The sequence below is a fragment of the Cetorhinus maximus genome, chromosome 9 (assembly GCF_964194155.1).
Source record: "Cetorhinus maximus chromosome 9, sCetMax3.hap1.1, whole genome shotgun sequence".
In the NCBI taxonomy this organism is placed as follows: Eukaryota; Metazoa; Chordata; class Chondrichthyes; order Lamniformes; family Cetorhinidae; genus Cetorhinus; species Cetorhinus maximus.
This window is the reverse complement of record NC_135887.1, coordinates 28,949,855-28,969,059: the sequence shown is the minus strand read 5'-3', so window position 1 is coordinate 28,969,059 and position 19,205 is coordinate 28,949,855. Positions and strand designations below refer to the sequence as shown.

At 39.4% G+C, this 19,205-nt stretch overlaps 1 protein-coding gene across 2 annotated transcripts in view; it reads right to left on the bottom strand.

Moving 5' to 3' along the window:
• LOC144684527 (lysine-specific demethylase 2B-like) overlaps nt 1-18,211 on the bottom strand; it is a 163,308-nt gene extending 145,097 nt beyond the window's left edge. Inside the window, exon 1 of one of the 2 annotated variants that reach the window (XM_078548399.1) lies at nt 18,022-18,211. In XM_078548399.1, the coding sequence (XP_078404525.1) occupies nt 18,022-18,063 (42 nt within the window). In that variant the 5' untranslated portion in view covers nt 18,064-18,211. The remainder of the gene's footprint in view (nt 1-18,021) is intronic. The other variant, XM_078548398.1, reaches the window with a different exon arrangement.
• Between the last annotated feature and the right edge of the window lie 994 nt (nt 18,212-19,205).

The following is a 19,205-nucleotide window of genomic DNA, read 5'->3' as shown; positions in this document are numbered from 1 at the left end:
CAATCGATATTTACCTTTTACTAAAATTTCCCTTAAAATGCAAATCACAATCACATTCAAAGTATTTAAAATATGACCTTGCTTCCGTTGCTACTCTCAAAAAGGAATCTCAACAAATCATCAAAGATGCTTATTCATACCATAATTTTTCAGTTAGTGCATTTTCTCTTATCTCCATTCCAAACTACCAATCCTCGATCTCCTGGCAAATAATCAAGGTCAAAAGTAGAAGTTTGAATATCAAAAGTTGCCAGAAACAGGAAGCCGGCAGTTTCAAAGTTTTTCACCAAGACGGATTGAAAAGAAAGTTTTTCTTTAAAAATGTAATATGGAGCATCATTATAAATACAATCCTACTGTTCCACGTAAAGTGTATTTAAATAGTGAGCAATGAATCTGCTCTTATAGTTCAATGTTATATAACCCATCTTGTTTTCCCTGCAATCATATGCAGCCTTCACGTCAACTGATGGACTATACTTAATTACACAATCCCAGCTGGGAGGAAGAATCCTATACACCAATTGTCCCAATTCTTTCTGGGAAAACCAGTACAGGTAGACAAACTTCAGGTGGTGACATGGTTATTGTGAATGCTAGTGTTGAGACAGTAGTTATTGATTGGTTAATTAGAATTTGAAAACCAATTATTGAATATTCAAGATATTTGACATCATGAAACAGGTCAGACAGAAGTTCATCAGCATGTCACTTAGGCCTTTTTATTTGTCCCCAGCTTCTCTCTTTAACCCCCAATGCAGAAAGGAAGAGTGGTAAACTATACTATATTGCAATTCTAAAAGATGTGTTGTATACTTAAAAGGATCAAACAATTATCAATGAATCATTGTTTATAGTCAAAAATGTGTCTGTCAAGAGGAGACACAATAACGAACAAATCAACAGCTTTCTGTACTAGCACATACGCTTTGAAAACAGAACCACTGGCAACAGGCTTTCAAATTGGGATCAGAAATACCTGGAAAAACTCAGCAGGTCTGGCAGCATCGGCGGTGAAGAACACAGTTGATGTTTTGAGTCCTCATGACCCTCATGAGGACTCGAAACATCAACTGTGTTCTTCACCGCCGATGCTGCCAAACCTGCTGAGTTTTTCCAGGTATTTCTGTTTGTGTTTTTGTTTTGGATTTCCAGCATCCGCAGTTTTTTGTTTTTATTTCAAATTGGGATGGTGGTTACCCCCAACAGGTCAGATTTCTGTAACACTAGCATGTCATTTCCATTACTACACACATGTTGAAACCTTTTCTGCAATTATACTATTGTTTGGGTGGTAGGGTTATCCTATGAAGTTGAGAGCCCAGGTCCCCTAACAAGGAATCAATATTTACAGGGGTGGGGGTTACTTACATTAGCGTCTAAATATCACTTTGTAGTAACAGTGCAAGATCACATCTGGGATCATCATTCACACAATGGACCTTCCCTAATATAAGAAATATAACAGGGTAGTAATGTAGGTGAAAGTGTAAAATTGGTACAACAAAAATTCACTGGCATGAGCTGTTATTTAGCTTTGTCAATACTGGCACTTTTAGTTTAAAAAAAAACACTGCTGAGAGCAAGTTGTTTCCTCCACCAGCACTGAGATCACAGGTTGCATCTGATAGTGTTTCTGCTGTTGCAGGCAACTCTGCAGAGTAAAGGAAGTTCCTGAAGCTAAAGCTAGAGACTGTCTAAGCTCAAAAACAATGTGTAGAATTCTCCCTGTAAAGATGTCTCAATTCCAAGGCAGATGACATTTAATTGAATGGTTAGCTGGGAATGCGAGCAATGGAAAGAAAATTTCACTTCATCACAGGTGGAGGATAGTATAATTTTCCAGCCACCTCTGTTTAGAAGTTTTAAATATATAGTGTGGCGATTCAAATAAATAGTTTCCTTTAAATTCAGTTCAACAAGTCCTCAGTTATTTTAAAGTGAAGACTATGATATGGGGAAACGAAACTTAAAAAATAAAGTAGCTTTTTATTTTGTATTCTGGATTAATTACAATGATTCCAGCTACTGACAGAAACACAACAGGGAGCTCTGGGTTAGGCTGCAGCAAGAATAAAATTAATGGATTAGCAGTGTTCTTGCTTGATTGTGTGTCAGAAAAGCTCAATTTATAGAAGATTTTAATTATGGTACATATTCATTTCAGTGAATAGGGAAAGTTTGATTTTACAAATATTAATGTACTTGTTGGATTTTAAATGCAATTTTGTAAGCCATTTAATTTATGCACTTTTTCTTCAAATTCCACAAAATGTAGATTACTGTAAAAAGCAGTTGCAGCAATCAGTTTTAGTGTGCGGTCAGGAAATGCTGAGCGAGCAAAGCCAAAACTGGAAAGTTCAATTTTGGTTCACGTTAAAGTACAGCAGGCAAATAAATCAGTCAAACCGTCTTTAAAACCAGCATCCTTTTCACAGAAACCAAATCCTCTGTAACTGTAAATATTTCTAATTTGTGGCTAACATTGAATGTATCAAGCTTAAAAAAAAATCATGATTGTTGCAATATTACTGAAAGCTTGGCCTTGCAGGAAAATACAATTGCTTTATCAAATGAAGAATCAGAAAACCCAGTACCTTCTTGGCTCCAACCATGACTATTCGCTCACCATAGAGATGCAACTGATTTGAACCTTTAAAGTCATAGTCACAGCCCTCTTATGCTAGCCATAAACACATCCTGTTTATCCAAACAGGGTAATGGTTAAAAAGCAAGAGTCAATATCAAAACCCTTAAAACTCATATCACTGGAGCAAACTTTTAACTGGGCCCAGGGGATGGGAGGGGAACTCCACAGAAAATACCCATTCCAGGTTGTCATGTTTTAAAATTGTTGGCCAGAGGCAATGAGAAACAGCCAGTAAATGTAGGCTTCAGGTCTCTAACTCCGCCTACACATTTCCCTTGTGTTTAACTTTGAATTGGTTTCATATCAACATTCACTTTTCAATGTTAGAAATCATACACTTCTTTTATCCATGCAACAGATCTAGATTCAGTCATTACTACAGAAATACCAGCAGTCTCATGTGCCAATATACCTTTTATGAATGAAAGACCTCATAATTCAGAAGTACCCCAGATAGACAAATAAAACATCTAGTCTAAAAACCTTTCTAATCACATCAGGTTTGTTTTTTCAAATATATTTTTGAAACATCTTTTAACATTTATGAAAATGCATTTGAAAATGTTAGCAACTTGAGGCGAGAAGGTATCTTGACTATCGTGAAGGTAGAAAACGCTATACTGTATTGATGACATTTAGTAAAGAGTTGTCCATTATTCCTAGTGTGCAGCTAGAATACTGGAGCCTCAGCCCTTCACCATATAAGTCAATGATTTAGGCATGCAACTATTTCTTCAAGTTTGTTGATGACACTTAAGTTAGGAAGCACAGCAAGTTGTGTAGACGGGAGCAGGAAGTGGCAAAGGGACAGACATAGGCTCAAGTGAATGGGCAAAACTGTGGCAAATGGGGTTCAACATCGAAAGTGTGAGGTCATCAATTCTGAATCCATGATAGGCAAATCAGAATATTTTATGATTAAAAACTGAAGGAGAAAATGATTTTGGGTGTTTAGTACACAAATTGCACAGGTATAGAAGGTAATCAAAAGGCTAACCTTTATTTCAATTTACCTATTCCTATGATACATGAAGAGGCTAAACTTGTAAATGTGTAATTTCTCAAAGTAATGGTCAGTGCTACATGTATAGAGTCAGAAATTTCAGCACAAAAAGGAGATGGGAGCCCATTGGTCAACTGTATAAGTTTCACACTGAATTTTTGTCTAATCCAATTTCTCTGTGCTCCTTAATATCTCCAAGCAAAGAGTTCTTAGATCATAACATCGTGCTGACTCAATTTGACAAAGATTAAATTCATGGATAGCATTGCACAGAACACAAATTTGAGAAGATGGGATGTCATCATATCTTCTCTTTTAAAACACAATTAAATGTTACTAGCCATTCAGTGCAGTCGTATAGTGTGTTTTCCTTTACTAGTAACACTTCAATTGTTGCTCTACGGTGTCCAGAGCTGGAAAGTAGTTGGTCACAAGCTAATCGGTGAGCAAAATATCCTTTCCCCGTCCAAAACGTTGTATTTTTAGATCCAGTTTAGCACCCTTCCCCCACTCCCAGTCGCAAAGTACAAAGTGTTACTGTTTTACTAATGTTAGACGAGGAAGGCCGTTCATCCCAAGTTCTCTCATTCATCTAGGAATATTAGCCTAGTCACAGGTTCCAGCCGTTATATGATTTGAAACAATTTCTTCCACCACACTATCTAGAAATCCTTTGCACAGGTGAGAAACAAAGAAAGAGGCGCACATTTGCAGGGAGGAATGGGGTAAAGGGAGGGAGAGTCACAAAACTTTCAGGGATAAGACAGACAAAGGTTAGGAAAAGATGAATTGAAGTGAAGGAAGTGTACATGATGTGGTTCAAAGATTTCAAGAAGTGCAAAATAGATTGGAAGTTGTATGTGGTGGTTAGTCACAACTCTGCCTGGCTTGAGAAATGCAAGAGCTTAGTTGTATCGCAAGCATCTGGACTGCTGTCCTAAAAAAGGTTGCATACTCTGCTCCATTCATCTTAGCAACACAGCTCAGCATTCCATTTGCTTCAGTTGTTGCTCGATGGTGCCTAGAGCTGGAAAGTAGTTGGTCACAAGCTAATTGGTGAGCAAAATATCCTTCCCCATCCAAAACATTGTATTTTTAGATCCAGTTTAGCACCCTTTCCGCACTCCCAGTCACAAAGTACAAAGTGTTACTGTACTTTACTATGTGCTCCAGGAAACAGCTAGTCCACTAATGTAGCATTTAATCAGCACAAATTTGAAGCCTGCTGTAACATACTGCTCAGTCCATTAATTAAACCATACCAGACCAACCAACTGCTACACATCGGATGTGTGACACACATAGATGAGCCCGATCCCTTGCCTGTACTCCCATGTCACATGTGTTCATGTTTGGGGCATCTGACGCTCCCCAAGCAATTCAAAATGTCCAGAGCCAACTACAAAGCAGCTTCAATTACAGGATTATGCTACAATTAGAGAACTTAAGTATTCTGTCAAGTTATGTTATTGCTGTTAAGACTCATTCTAAAAACCAAACATGAAGGAAAGCAGTTTGAGTCTTTATGTTTGTACAATGTGTGTACTAGGTTCCTATAAGGCTAAAGTGCACAGGGTGCATAAAAAGACACCACACTACAATAATTTAATTATAGTAGGCATTTCACTTTTAGTGCAACCCATTGCACAAAATTATTTTTGGATTCTATTAATGAAGTGGTAATTGGTACAAGAGGCTCGTGCAAACACAGCTTCAGGCAAGGCCTGGAGAAAGGAGTCTCATTCAGCTTCTCTTTACCATTGGTATGGTCCTCAATGCTTAATTTATCTAAATATAAGGTCAGTGCATATCCAGAACAGCTTCAGGCCAATGGAAAAGTTATGCAAGGACACCCAAAATCATTCATATATATCAACTGGTCCTCTGAACAGTTATTCCAAGTATTATGTTAAGCGTTTTTATACTTGTCCCAAGTTTTGGAAGAACAGTGCCAAAAACATTATGCTTTTACCCTCCATACCCAACAGTGGGCAACTCAGAAACAGGCAACTTGCACACAGGCAGAGTCAATGTTTTCAGAAACATCTGACAGTATGTTCCTCAACTGTCTTTTTTTGAAAAAAAAGTACAGATCTGGAACAAATGCTTAACTGACCCACTGCACCTAAGTATTTGTACTGCTACTTAGCCAATGCTAGCTGAGCAGGCAGACAGTTTCCAGTACTGGTGGCAGATTGGAAGACCTCAAGATCTCTGGTGCCACCAGGCCAGGCCAAGGTTTAAGTTTAACAGTGACAGAGCAGAGCCTGCACAACAGAAATCAATAGAAATACAGTGGAGTAGCAGAGCTAATCAGATAGAAGAACGTGGCAGCTAAACTGAGCCAAGTTAGATAAGAATCAGAGATCTAATTTTAATCACAGGTTTAAATAAGGTGCGCAGTCTTTTTTTTTGCAGTACAAAAATGAAATTGGCCGGTAATTTGAGTTAAGCAAAGAAACAGAAATGTGGAAATTTAATGAGGGATAAAGTATACGGCATGTCAATCAAGCTTACATCTCAGTCTTCAATTTTTCATTGCTTGCTGAATTGGATCGATTGTTGCTGTTTGCCGTCCTTCCCTACCCCATTGACAAACTTCTCACTCTGCAAAGTAGTGTATACTTCTTCCTTTTCCAGTTATAAACAAACACTTTCTGGCAGTGGAAGTTTAAGAAAACCTCCATCTGACGAGTGAAAAATTGGAAAAATTCTAGTGCTATCCTGGCTCTTAAAGAAGTGGAAGAGAGTTATGGTTTGATTAAAATCTTCAGCTCACAGAGATAGCCTCATGAATCCATAACCAAATTGATTTAAATGTGTAAATAAAATGAAATATGAACATTAAGGTTCAGTACAGTGAACAATGTGAAAAGGAAGTCTAACTAGTGATTGCAATAGTCTTGCACATGTAGTCAGACCGGAACTAGCTGACCATACAAAAGGGTAGCTCAGCACTTTTATCTTGGCTATATACCAGTGTTGTACAATTACACACCTCTTTAAGAAAAAGGATTGGAAAAAAAAAGTAGATAGCAAAGGTAGCAGACTGCGAGGAAAGTCTGACCTAGCTATTTTATAGGACACTGCATGCTGAAGTGCAGAATAACTGATTAGGTCATAATTACAGATTTTTGTAGAGTTACTTTAGCATATCAAAATTAAATTCAGAATGAAAATCTAAATACATAGCAGCAGTTTAAGTGAAACTGTAGTGCGATTGGTAGTTAAAGTTCTTGAACATATTGTCGCTTTCCAAATCCTTTCCCAGAGCTCCATGTCTGAATCCCATGTTTCCACCCCTGCCACAGTACTGAATCAGCTCTTAGCAAAATCAATGACAAAGGTAGAATTTCCCTCCTCATTTTTCTCAACCTGTCTGCAGCATTTGACATAGCTGACTATATCATCCTCCTCCAACGCCTCTCCACTGTCATTCAGCTGGGTGGGACTGCTCCCACCTGGCTCCATTCTTATCTAATCATAGCTAGAGAATTGCTTGCAACAGTTTCTATTCCTCATCCTGCAGTGTAATCTCTGGTATCTCCCAAGGACCTATCATTGGCCTTCTCAGGCTGCCTATCCAATATTCAGTATTGGATGAGCAGAAATTTTCTCCAATGAAATATCTGGAAGACTGAAGCCATTGCTTTCAATCACCGCTCCAAACTCCGTTGCCTAGCTATTGACTCCATCCTGCTGCTCCCTTGCAACAGTCTGAGATCAAACCATTCTATTCACAATCTTGGTGTCATATTTGGTCCAGAGATGAGCTTCTGACCTCTAGTTCATGCTATCACGAAGATCACCTATTTCCACCTCCATTACATTGTACAACTTCGTCTGTCTCAGTTCATCTACTACCGAAACCTTCCTTCATGCCTTTGTTACACTCCTGGCTGGTCTCCCACATTCTTCCATTAACCTGAACTCATCCAAAACTCTGCTGCCTAGCTCTTAACTTGCGTCAAGCCCTATCCCCCGTGCTTGCTGACCAACATTGGCTCCTGGTCAAGCAACATCTTGATTTTAAAATTCTCATCCTTGTTTTCACATCCTTTCATGGCCTCACCCCTCTCCTCCAGCTCCTTAGCCCTCTGAGATACCCGTGCTCCTCTTGTGCATCCCCAATTTTAATTGCTCCATCATCGATGGCTGTGCTTTCTGACGCCTAGACCCCAAGTTCTGGATTATCCTCCCTATACCTCTCCACCTCATTTTCCTCCTTCAAGACACTCCTTAAAAACCTACCTCTTTGACCAAGTTTTTGGCCATCTGACCTAATATCACCTCATGTGGTTTGGTGTCATATTAGTTTTACAAAGGCCCTATGAAGCACCTTGGGGTATTACATTGCGTTAAGTGCTAAAAATAAAGTTGTTGTTGTTAAATACTGAAATTTTCTTTTATTTTCTTCTATTTGCTGCAACCCATTGCCAATTTTCTCCCTTTATCTCACCCACCCTGCTAATTATACCCCTCTTGAAGACAGCAATCCTGTCCATACTGGAGTCGATTAAAAGTTACCATTTTCTACTTAGTACTTTTTTGTTCATTTTGATCGGAATTGTTTATGGGTCAACCGTGGCTAGCGGTAGCACACTCACCTTAGAGTCAGAAGCTTATGGGTACCAGTTCCAATACAGAGAATTGAACACAAAATCTAGACTGACAGAACGTCAGTACTGAGTGAGTGCTGCACTGTCAGCAGTGCTGGCTTTCAGATGCAAAAGATCCTACAGCAATATTAAAAGAACAGGGTAGTTCTTCTGGTGATCCGGTCAATATTCGTGCCTCAAGCCAAAAAAAAAAAATCACAAAAATTACTTCATTGCTGTTTGTTAACCTGTTGGCTGTCTCATTTCTCTCATTACAATAGTGGATACTTTTCAAAACTATTTCATTGCCTGTAAAGTGCTTTGGGACCCCCTAAGGCCATGAAAGACACTATATAAACTCAAGTCTTTCTTTGATTACATGCGATAAAAAACATGCTACTATGTTGCAAAGTCAAAGTACAACAGCAAATCGCAGCTCCAAAAGTTTTCTAATTATAATATTTGCATACATTAATGGCTTTATACTGGGACACTGACATAAATGTCTATGTTACCCTGTTGCAGTATAATGGAAATTACTTGCACAAAAAAATTTCTTCCCAAGATAATGGCTTAAAAAGTCTAAGGATACAGAGATAACAAGTTAAGCGAACTGATCCTGGTTTGAAAATCATTGTGGTCAGAAATTTTGGATTGCAATCCAGAAACTCCCTTTAGAAGAATGCATTCATTCCTACTCATGAGCAGTGAAGTTGATCTTAATATCAAAAGATGGCAGTACTGTACATGGGATGCCAGCCTGTTACATTAAGCATATTGTTTAAACAAAATTTAAACAAAAATTGGGATGCCCTGTTTTATTGGCAGTAAAGTGCTTAGGGAAATCCAGAGTTTGAGAAAGACACTATAAAAATGAAAGTCTTTCATTTCCAAGTACATACTAATGGTAGACAAAAACAATTTCTTACACTGCTAGAAAATAGGAAGAGAAGGGCATGTTTACGCCACTGCAAAAGCAGTTTCTGAGATTGTCAGCTGTTATGAAAGTCAAACTTACCTTAACTTTGAGAGTGGAAGTTGGGAACATCAACTCCCAATGGACCTTGGAGCTTTGCGCATGCGCAGACTGGGAGCAGGCTGCACATGCACAGATCTGCATTTTTATGTTCTTTGGGCCTGTGTAGGAAGAAAAATGGTGTGAAAAACCACCATCAAGAAGAAACGTTCCAGGCAGGGGATTGGGAGAGGTCCCAAAAGATGAGTCCCAGAGAGGGCACAGGGACAGGAAGAATTAAAAAGAGAGTTGCAGAGGAAAAAAAGGCTCCAAATAGGAAAAGAGCTGCAGGTAACAGATTTTAAGTGAAGAGGGCTCAAGGGAAGCCCTGGTAATTGAAGAGGGCTCAGAAGAAACCCTAAAGATTCAAGAAGACAGCCAAACATTGGTGACTCCATGCTGCGGACCGTTGGGGCAAAGGCATTCCTATGGGGCAGTAGAGTTCTGCTCAGTGTGGTCAAAGATCTAAAATTGTGGTTGAATGTATAGTTGGGAATCTAGGAGAATGGAATCTTGGGAGACGAGATTGAAACCCTGCAAGATGGGCCATTGTTGATGCCGTCTGAGTTGGAGCGGCTTTGGAGAGAATGCCCAGGTTAGATCTTCGAAGGTGAATCCTTTTGCGAGAGACAGAGTTTCAGTGAGATTGGTTGACTCAGAGTTACTGACGTCTGGCTGGGATGTTGAGAAATCCATGGGCTGCGTCATGGTTGCAGCTACCACTTATTGTGTAGTGTGGTGTGTTCAACCAAAGTTGCCTGTTAATTCACATGTGCCTCAAGCTTAACCTGAATGTAGGCATATAAGATATATGTAAATTGTTTTATCTTTCTGACCTTGTATAGTAAAGTTTATTTTTGTTTGTTCAAAACCTGTGGAATTTTGTGGCTTTCTTCACTGAGCAAGTGTCTTAAATCTCAAACTGTCTCTACTTTAAACAAAACCTTATTGGTCCCGATCCAGGTCTTACCAACAATTTGGGAAGGGGTCTGGCCAAGGATCATACCCCACACACAGACACACACACACCTAAAGGTAAGAAAAATAAGGACAGAACTAGAACAGTACAAAATCCACAAATTGTTAAGGAGGGATACAAATTAGAAAATATATGTGTTTTACTCTGCAGCATAGTGGACATGTAAACAGACATACCGAAAAGGAGTTGATTTTGAATCAATCGATAATTTTTAAAAAGATTTAGATCATTATATTGAGAAGCGGCAGGACTGGTGTTCCCTCAAACTGAACAACAGGTAGTTTGAAAGGAAAGTCCACAGGATTCTAATTTCACACCAGTTTGTATCACAACTTAAGGTTTTGACAATGTACTACTTTAAAACTTCTGTGTAATTTCCCCTGTAATTTTATCATCCGGGATTCCTTGCGTCAAAGGCGGTACAATGGAACAACTCTTATCTTTAGGACATCATGCAATGACTTAACCTTGTAGTAACATGTGCAAATCTGATCACCTGAACAGAACCAAAATGTACTTGTTTGACTGGACATGCTTCCCATCTACCAAAAAACCCCCACCACCACCACAAGTTCATTTTCAAAAATTGTAAACATTAAAAACAAGAGAGAATGTAACCTTCTCCCTTTGACATTCAACAGCATTATCATCGCCAAGTCCCCCATTATCAACATCCCAGGTGGGGTTACCATTGGCCTGAAACTTAACTAGAATAGCTACATAAATAATGTGGCTATAAGAGCAGGTCAGAGGCTGGGAATTCTGCAGAAACTCACCTCCTGACTCCCCAAATCCTGCCCACCATCTACAAGGCACAATTCAGATGGAATACTCTCCATTGCCTGGATGAGTGCAGCTCCAACAACATTCAAGAAACTCAACACTATCCAGGTCAAAGCAACCCATTTGATTGATACCATACCCACCACCTTAAACAACACAGTCCCTCCACCACTGGCACGCAGAAGTGTGCATCATCTACAAGATTCAGTGCAGCAAATTGCCAAGGTACCTTCAATAGCACCTTCCAAACCCATGACCTCTACCCCCTAGAAGGGCAAGGGCAGAGACACATGCGAACACCTCCACTTCAAGTTCCCCTCCAACCCGCACACCTTCGGACTTGGAACTGTATTGCCGTTCCTTCACTGTCACTGCGTCAGAAACCTGGAACTCCCTTCCTAATAGCACTATGGGTATACCTACACCAGATGGACTGTAGCGATTCATGAAAGCAGTTCACCACCACCTTCTCAAGGGCAACTATGGATCGGTAACAAGTACTGGCCTTGCCAGTGACACTTAGGTCGCATAAACTAAATTTTAAAAAAATTTGAAAGTATATATTTTTAAAAATGTAATGAGGAAATAACATCATTGCAATTTCTGTTTTGAGAGCTTTAACTTAGAATCTTTTAAATCAATTTCCTTACTGATTGTTAAAACCATTTTTTCCTCTTATGGGTGTTTCTCAATTTTTTATTTTTAGCATAATAAAACCAGGAAAACAAATCTGTGAAGAAGAAGTCAAGGCCAAGAGCCAGGCTAGGTTCAGAGAAAAATCAGGTTTTATTCTGATAATTGAAGCTCAAAACGACAAACAAGAAACTAACACTATTAAACTAAAATTACACTAAATAATAATCAATAATTATTTACACACTTCACAGGCTTCAAAGCAGTTCCAAGAATAATGTGATTAGTTTCTGCAATCACAAAATACTGTCAAACTATCTTAACAGTAAGATACATTATGAGTATGTCAGTGGATATATGTTGACTGCTAAAATTAAATACTTGAGTATTATATCACCACTGTTGCATTATGAATCACAAACATTTTTAATGTCTAACTGAAATGTTAAATAGTTGATGTTAAAATGGAATTTTGCACCATATGGTGTGAAAGGTATATTGTGATCATTATGTGCACAATATCCATTGTGTTAATAACCTAGTTTTAGTCATTTCTCAGGCTGTGCAACATATGCCCGACAATACTGATGTGATATGTGGGCATATCTGGACTTGGTTACCGATGCAAGTAAATAGATAAGTAAATAATGCATTTATCTAAATATCCAAAACTAACTTCTGACAATTTGACATCTGAGATGCAGTCAAGAAAAAGAGCCCGTACCCAACAGGAAACAATCGGCATGGATTGGTGTCACTGAAAACCCAGTTATAAAGCAGTCTTTCTGTAACTGGCTCAAATAGTTTGATTACCAGAACAGAGGTGACATAACTGTAGTTTGTATTTAATGTACAAAATGTCCCTCTCTGTCCAGTTCCCAATAAAATTAAATTCAAAGCAGTCATTTCCACTCGCCCAACTCCTGCACCAGCCATCAACTGTTATTACATAAGAAACAGGAGTAGGCCACTTGGCCTTTTAAGCCTGCTCTGCCATTCATCAAGATCATAGCTGTTCTACCTCAGCTACACCTTTCCACACTCTTTCCATATCCCCGATTCCCAAAAGCACTGTTGGAAAGATTGTTAGAGGTCGGTTAGCTCAGTTGGCTGGACAGCTAGTTTGTGATACAGAGCGATGCCAATCCCCGTACCGGTTGAGGTTCATCCATGAAGACCCCACCTTCTCAACCTCACCTGAGGTGTGGTGAGCCTCTGGTTAAAACTCGCCACCAGTCGTCTCTCTCTAATGAGACAGCAGCCTATGGTCCCCTGGGACTACGGTGACTTTCATTTTCAGTCTCCTCAGAAATTAGAAAGAATCTCCAAGGAATTCATAAATAATAAATTAGGACTAGAAAGAGAGGAATTTTTCTGCATTAATGAAATAACTGAAGATATTTTCCTGAGCGTTATGCTGAATGTCTTTTATTTTAAAATCTAACTGAAATACTAGATTTTCGGATGCTGTAGTATCACCAAACTCCACACTACACACTGAGGCAATTGGATGAGGGAGGGTTCCCTCACTACGCTGAGTACTGCGAGAAGCAGAGACAGGCTGTAGCAAATGTAGTAAAAATTTAAAACAAAAAAAAAGGAATGTTAAAAGAGAAGGGCTGGAGAGTAGATCAGCAAATGTGACCCTGGAAAATTAAAAAGAGGGGACGTAAAAGGGAGTCATACATCCTAAAATTCTCCAAGATTCTTAGCTATTTGAGTCAGCTGAAAACTGCAACATCGACAAGTGACCAAAGAAAATGCTCCCTCAGGCAACCAACTACAAAACATCTAATGGAGAAATTTCAATCTGTACTGGCAATTATTAGAGGGTATCAACCAAGTGTTTTACTGAGAAATGATTTTCTAGACTTCTCTGAACTATGATACTATACTGGTGAGAATTTCATGACATACACACATTTATCACATTATTTCCCTTAACTAACAAACAGTTTACCACTTAATAAAATTAAGTCAGAAATCACCAATCCTTTAGTATAAGTGTATCAATTAATAACATGGACTACTCCAACCATTAGTAGCTGTCTCATTGGACACTATCAGCCAGAAAACATGAAACAAGCCACACATCCCTCAGCACCCATAACATAAAAGCTCCAAAACAGAGTGGAACCATCCCATGAAGTCAATAACCTAGAACAACAAAAAGGTGTAGTTCTTTCGGAACAGCATCCCATAACAGAGCAGATTATTTGCAAAAAATTTAAATGTTATGGCAGTTTATGTCAAAATTGAACTCTTCAGTTTCTGGTTTGTAATTACTTTCAATATCCTCTTGCAAAATCAAACATTTGGGCACTGCAAAGATCCAGCATTAGATACGAGCCTGCTTTTAAAAAGATCTTTGCTACAAAATAAAATATCAACTGCCAAAACACCACAGCATACAATTGAAGTGGAATGGCTGTTGTTTCAAGTATAGCAACATTCTCATAGACAAGCTTATGTGTTGCAAAGGCAAGGCTCAACATGTACTTAAAGAGGAAACAGCTAAAAAAAGAAAAACGATACAAAGTTTTACTGCAACAAAGAAATGATCTGATTTGGATTTCAAGTGTGCTGAAAAGTAACAGAAATTGTTCAGTGTTAAAGTTTTTCACTTTCATGTGTCATTGTACAATTGCCTATAATTACGTCAGTAAAGCTTTAGAAATACATCCCATGAAGCCACTTCCTCTCGTTGCTGCACAAGCTTCACCAACTTTCCATGCCCTGGACATTTGATTTCAAAATTTTCATGTTGGATATCACATTCAATGTTTCTTTTCAAACAAAATCATTCATGAGATGTGGACGTTGCTAGCAACGCCAGCATTTATTACCCATCCTTAACTGCCCTCGAGAAGGTGAGGGTGAGCTGCCTTCTTGAAAATAATTGAGTGGTTTGCTTAGCTGTTTCAGAAGGTGGTTAACACTTAACCACGTTGGCCTCACCCTGCTCCAACTTTAATGTTCTCCTCTTGTCTTATGTCGCCACACATACTCTTTGCTCCTCCAACTGGGCTTCTCAATGTTCCACCTGCCCATTGCTGGCTTCTCATTCAGCCATTGTACACCTCTCTACTTCTCCATGTCACTACCACCCTCCCTACATTTATAAACCACTCTGTCCTCTTTTGCTGTTCCTCCCCTTCAGCCTCCTGCTCGACATCCTTTTTTGTGTCAACCAATGCTACGTGCATCGAGATATCTCACTGCACGTTAGCAACATTACAGAAGTGCAAGCAATTGTTATGAACTATAAACTGCTCAACTTTAGCAATTAGACTAACTCTCTTTACAACCACTGCAAGTCTAAAATGATGTTAAATAGCTTAGCTGGAAAAGGAGAAGCAAAAAAATGTTCTCGAAACAGTGGGTTACAAAATCTTACATGCAGCAGATGGCTCTGCAACTATGCATTGAGAGGATGAGCCATAGAAGACCCTAAATTTGATCAGCAATTTTGCTGAACTAGCTGATCTCTGTTGGGGCAGTAGTAAAAGTGCAACCCAGGAAGCCTGCTAGAAATGCATGCACGTAAGTGTTTGGTGTATAGACAATTGGTCTCAGCTACACTGACCGAAGCTCACACATGAAGAATGGCAATTTCAGTGAGGTTGTGCCGTGCGCCACAAAAGTTCCCAGCCACAACACCACCCCGCCCCAACCCTGCCATGTGTCAACCCCCACGAGGAAAGAAAATTGGAAAGGAGGATCCGGAAAGTGAGAGAAGGATCCGGAAAGTGAGAGAAGGATCCGGAAAGTGAGAGAAGGATCCGGAAAGTGAGAGAAGGATCCGGAAAGTGAGAGAAGGATCCGGAAAGTGAGAGAAGGATCCGGAAAGTGAGAGAAGGATCCGGAAAGTGAGAGAAGGATCCGGAAAGTGAGAGAAGGATCCGGAAAGTGAGAAAAGGATCCGGAAAGTGAGAGAAGGATCCGGAAAGTGAGAGAAGGATCCGGAAAGTGAGAGAAGGATCCGGAAAGTGAGAGAAGGATCCGGAAAGTGAGAGAAGGATCCGGAAAGTGAGAGAAGGATCCAATTAGTCCTACTCCCCACTCTTTCCCATAGCCCAGCAACCTTATCAAGTATTTATCCAATTCCTTTTTGAAAGTGACTACTGAATCTGCTTCCAACCACCTTTCAGGCATTGCATTTTAGATTACAACTTGTTACATTAGAAAAAATTAAATTTTTACATTTCTAAATGTAGTTTATTAAACGTATAACATCATGAGAAATAAATGAAGATTTAATTAATTGCCTAGCTCCCACTGTAAATTTTGAGCTAATTTCCCCAATTAAAGGACCAGTTATTAAGAAAAACACATACCAATATAGCAAAGAATTTTGCAGCCACTTAAGACAGCAACTACTAAACAATAGAGTGGAGTATAGCAGCTAGATAACACAGTATGGTAGCTTGGGCAAATAAAATGTGCTTGAGCCATGCCTCTCAAATCCAAACCATACAAAAGCAACAAAGAGACTCAATGTCCAAAACAATACCAGCTGGCCACAAAGACAATCTCCCTTCTCTGCCAGAAAAGAACCAATTTACTTAAAAATGTTTTGCTACACTAAACCCAAGTAAACAAGCTTTCAAAACAAAAGTTAATGCACTGAAAACTACCAACTTGCTGTCTGAAGTCCATACTGTATAATTATCTGATGACAATCTTTGTTTCACAACATGAAAGCATTTAATAACTTTATTAAATGAGCCCACTTGTGATCTAGATTTTAAGAAATTGCCAATGAGCAGCTAATTGTATGAAACATAATAACATAATGCTCCAATACAGGAGTCCAATCCCAGCGACAAGTATCTAAAAACTGCAGCTTATAGCTTATTTGGTATTTATTGTTTTTCTTGCATTAACACTGTACTTGTCCCAGATATCAAATTCAGTACAACCATTACCACTGTCCTAGTTTTACTTTCACTCTGCAGTGCCATTTACATTCAAAGATGAAGTGAGAGGGTTTTGGAGGGCTTGATACAGGGACCCTCACTTCAGCATTTGAAGATTAAACTAAGGACATTTATAACCTGTCCCAGGTTCTGAAAATAAGCACGGGAAAACTGTAATGGCTACCCAATTCCAGTGCTCGAGCCAACAACTTGTACAAGGAACAAGACAAACAAATCTGAATTTCAATTTCAGTTTGTGCCCAAGGAGCTTGCAGTTATAGGGGTTGGGCTTGTAGAATGTTTACATTCAAAGAAAGAATAATCCATCACAACTTCAGAAAATGCATCTTGTTGTAAAATACACATAGTATGGATGGTAGACAGTCTGTCCTGTTTAGAAAACAAGTCATCACAACAAAACTTTGACATGCATCCCCCTAACGTTTACGTGTATCCACTCGAGATAATTATTAGCTTGCAAAAAGTAAAAGCTCAATATAATGTCTATGTACTGATCTTTCAGTAAAGTTAGGAACATACAAAACCACTGGAACCCTCAGCCCCCAAGCTGTTGCTTTCCAGAACAATGGACTTTTGGTAAAACATTAGCTCATTAAGCCCAAAGGTTAGCTTTGCAATCCCCAAAATGATTTTATATCCTTCATGGTGTCAGAATAATAATCATTTTAATTTCTTTCTTCCTAAGAAAAATCATTTTAACAGCCTATTTAGAAAAATATGATTCATAACAGGCATATTAAAAACAGCCATTAAAAATCTGCAATGTGCATGATACATTTTCAGACAAAAATGCTTTGAAAACATTTAAAACTGCTGAAATGGATATTTAATATAAAATAATATACATGTTGGTTATACAGCAAAACTAAAACTAGCTATTCTTGGCTAATTGGTCACTGAAATGTACTTTCCCAATCAAATTGGTTTACTCTGCAAATATTTAAGCGTTTGGTCCACAACATTCAAGAATGTACTTAAGTATATGGGAACCTATTCTAAGTTGTTTCTTTAAATAACAGCACAGAAGATTACAGTTACACGCAAATCATCATTACATACAGATGATGCACGGCAAGGAGATATTCTGCTATCTAGGGGGAGATGTGCAAAGATTTATGGCTAATTAAAGCAAATTCCTAAAAGGCCGGTTTGAATAATTAGGTCACTCCCTTTCTCAAAAAGGGGAGACTGACACCTTGAGCTACGAACTATCCCACTTCCCTGAAGCTTTCTGATGTCTGTGGAAAGGGCACCATTATTTTCCAGTACTGTGTGTGTTTTCTGAGGGTGGGATGAAAAGGCCTTGCCCAGTAGCAACAGCAGACACTACTGACTGAGACTTTCCCCCACATCACCACATAACACACGCAGGCACATTAAGCCTTTAAGGAAAGTAGTAAAATGATTCTTAAAGGCTGACCTGAGAGGTGTCATAGTCTTCATCATCAGGACTCAGTGCCATGACCTTTCACAATTCATGCTGCCCAACCAAAGAAATCCAGTCATGGCTCTATTAGCACACTCTCACAGAATACACTCAACATTCACTAAGGAGCTTCCTCCATCTACTGCTGCTCAACCTAACTTCACAATGAAATGCCTCACCATCTGAGTGATTGACAGGCGTGCCGCCCAATCACTGCTCAGAGCTCAAAGGCCCGCCCGCCCACCACGCTCATATTCGCCAATCGGAACGGGAATGAGGCGGGACCTGCTCTTGCAGCGCTCGACTGAGCTGGCGGCTAGGTGGTGTCAATCAGTGCGCGCGGGCGGTGCGTTAATGATTCAAAAGTGAGCACGCGCGGAGCAGCAGCGCACGCGGTGACGGACAACATTCCCCACAGCCCAACGGTCACTGCGCATGGCAACTGTAAAACCCCGCCTCCAGACCGTACGCATCGCCTGCGTTTTGCGTCACCCTAGGATTCCTAACTCCTATTGTCTCTAGAAAATGTCAATCAATAACGTCTGCCGTCATAATAAGGAGTGACGTCTCTAGGCGTAATAGCAATAACTGGAGAGATTGAGCAAAGTGGGTTGAACAAAAGTTTAGGTTCCGGGGAATGTGAGATTTATTTATCCTTTTGTTGCTGCTTGTGTAGAGATAGGGGTGTGATTTTAAAGGGATATGCCACCTGGTAAAGTCTTAACGGACACAGAGGACTGGGAAATGACAATAGCAAAATACTGCAGATGCTGAAAATCTGAACTAAAAACAGAAAATGCTGGAAAGAAAACTCAGCAGGCCAGGCAGCATCTATTGAGAGAGAAACAGTTAATGTTTTGTAGAATAAGGGTCTGGCACATATAGGGTTAATGTGGGACTGAGTACAGTACCGCCTGCACAGTAATGTTAGAGAACAGATGACCTGCACCTCAGTCTAGTTTTGGATAGAACTGTGCACAAGCATGCATGGAGACAGCTCCAAGCTTGAACCCTTTACTATATATTCTTTCAAGTTATCAACAGTCACAGATTGCAACTCTTTGAGTACAATCACAGTTCTTGGTTTTCCAGGAGTGGGACATGAACCCACAACCCTCTGATTCAAAGGCAAGGGTGCTATGAACTGAGCCACAGCTGACATCTCCCCCTTTACTATA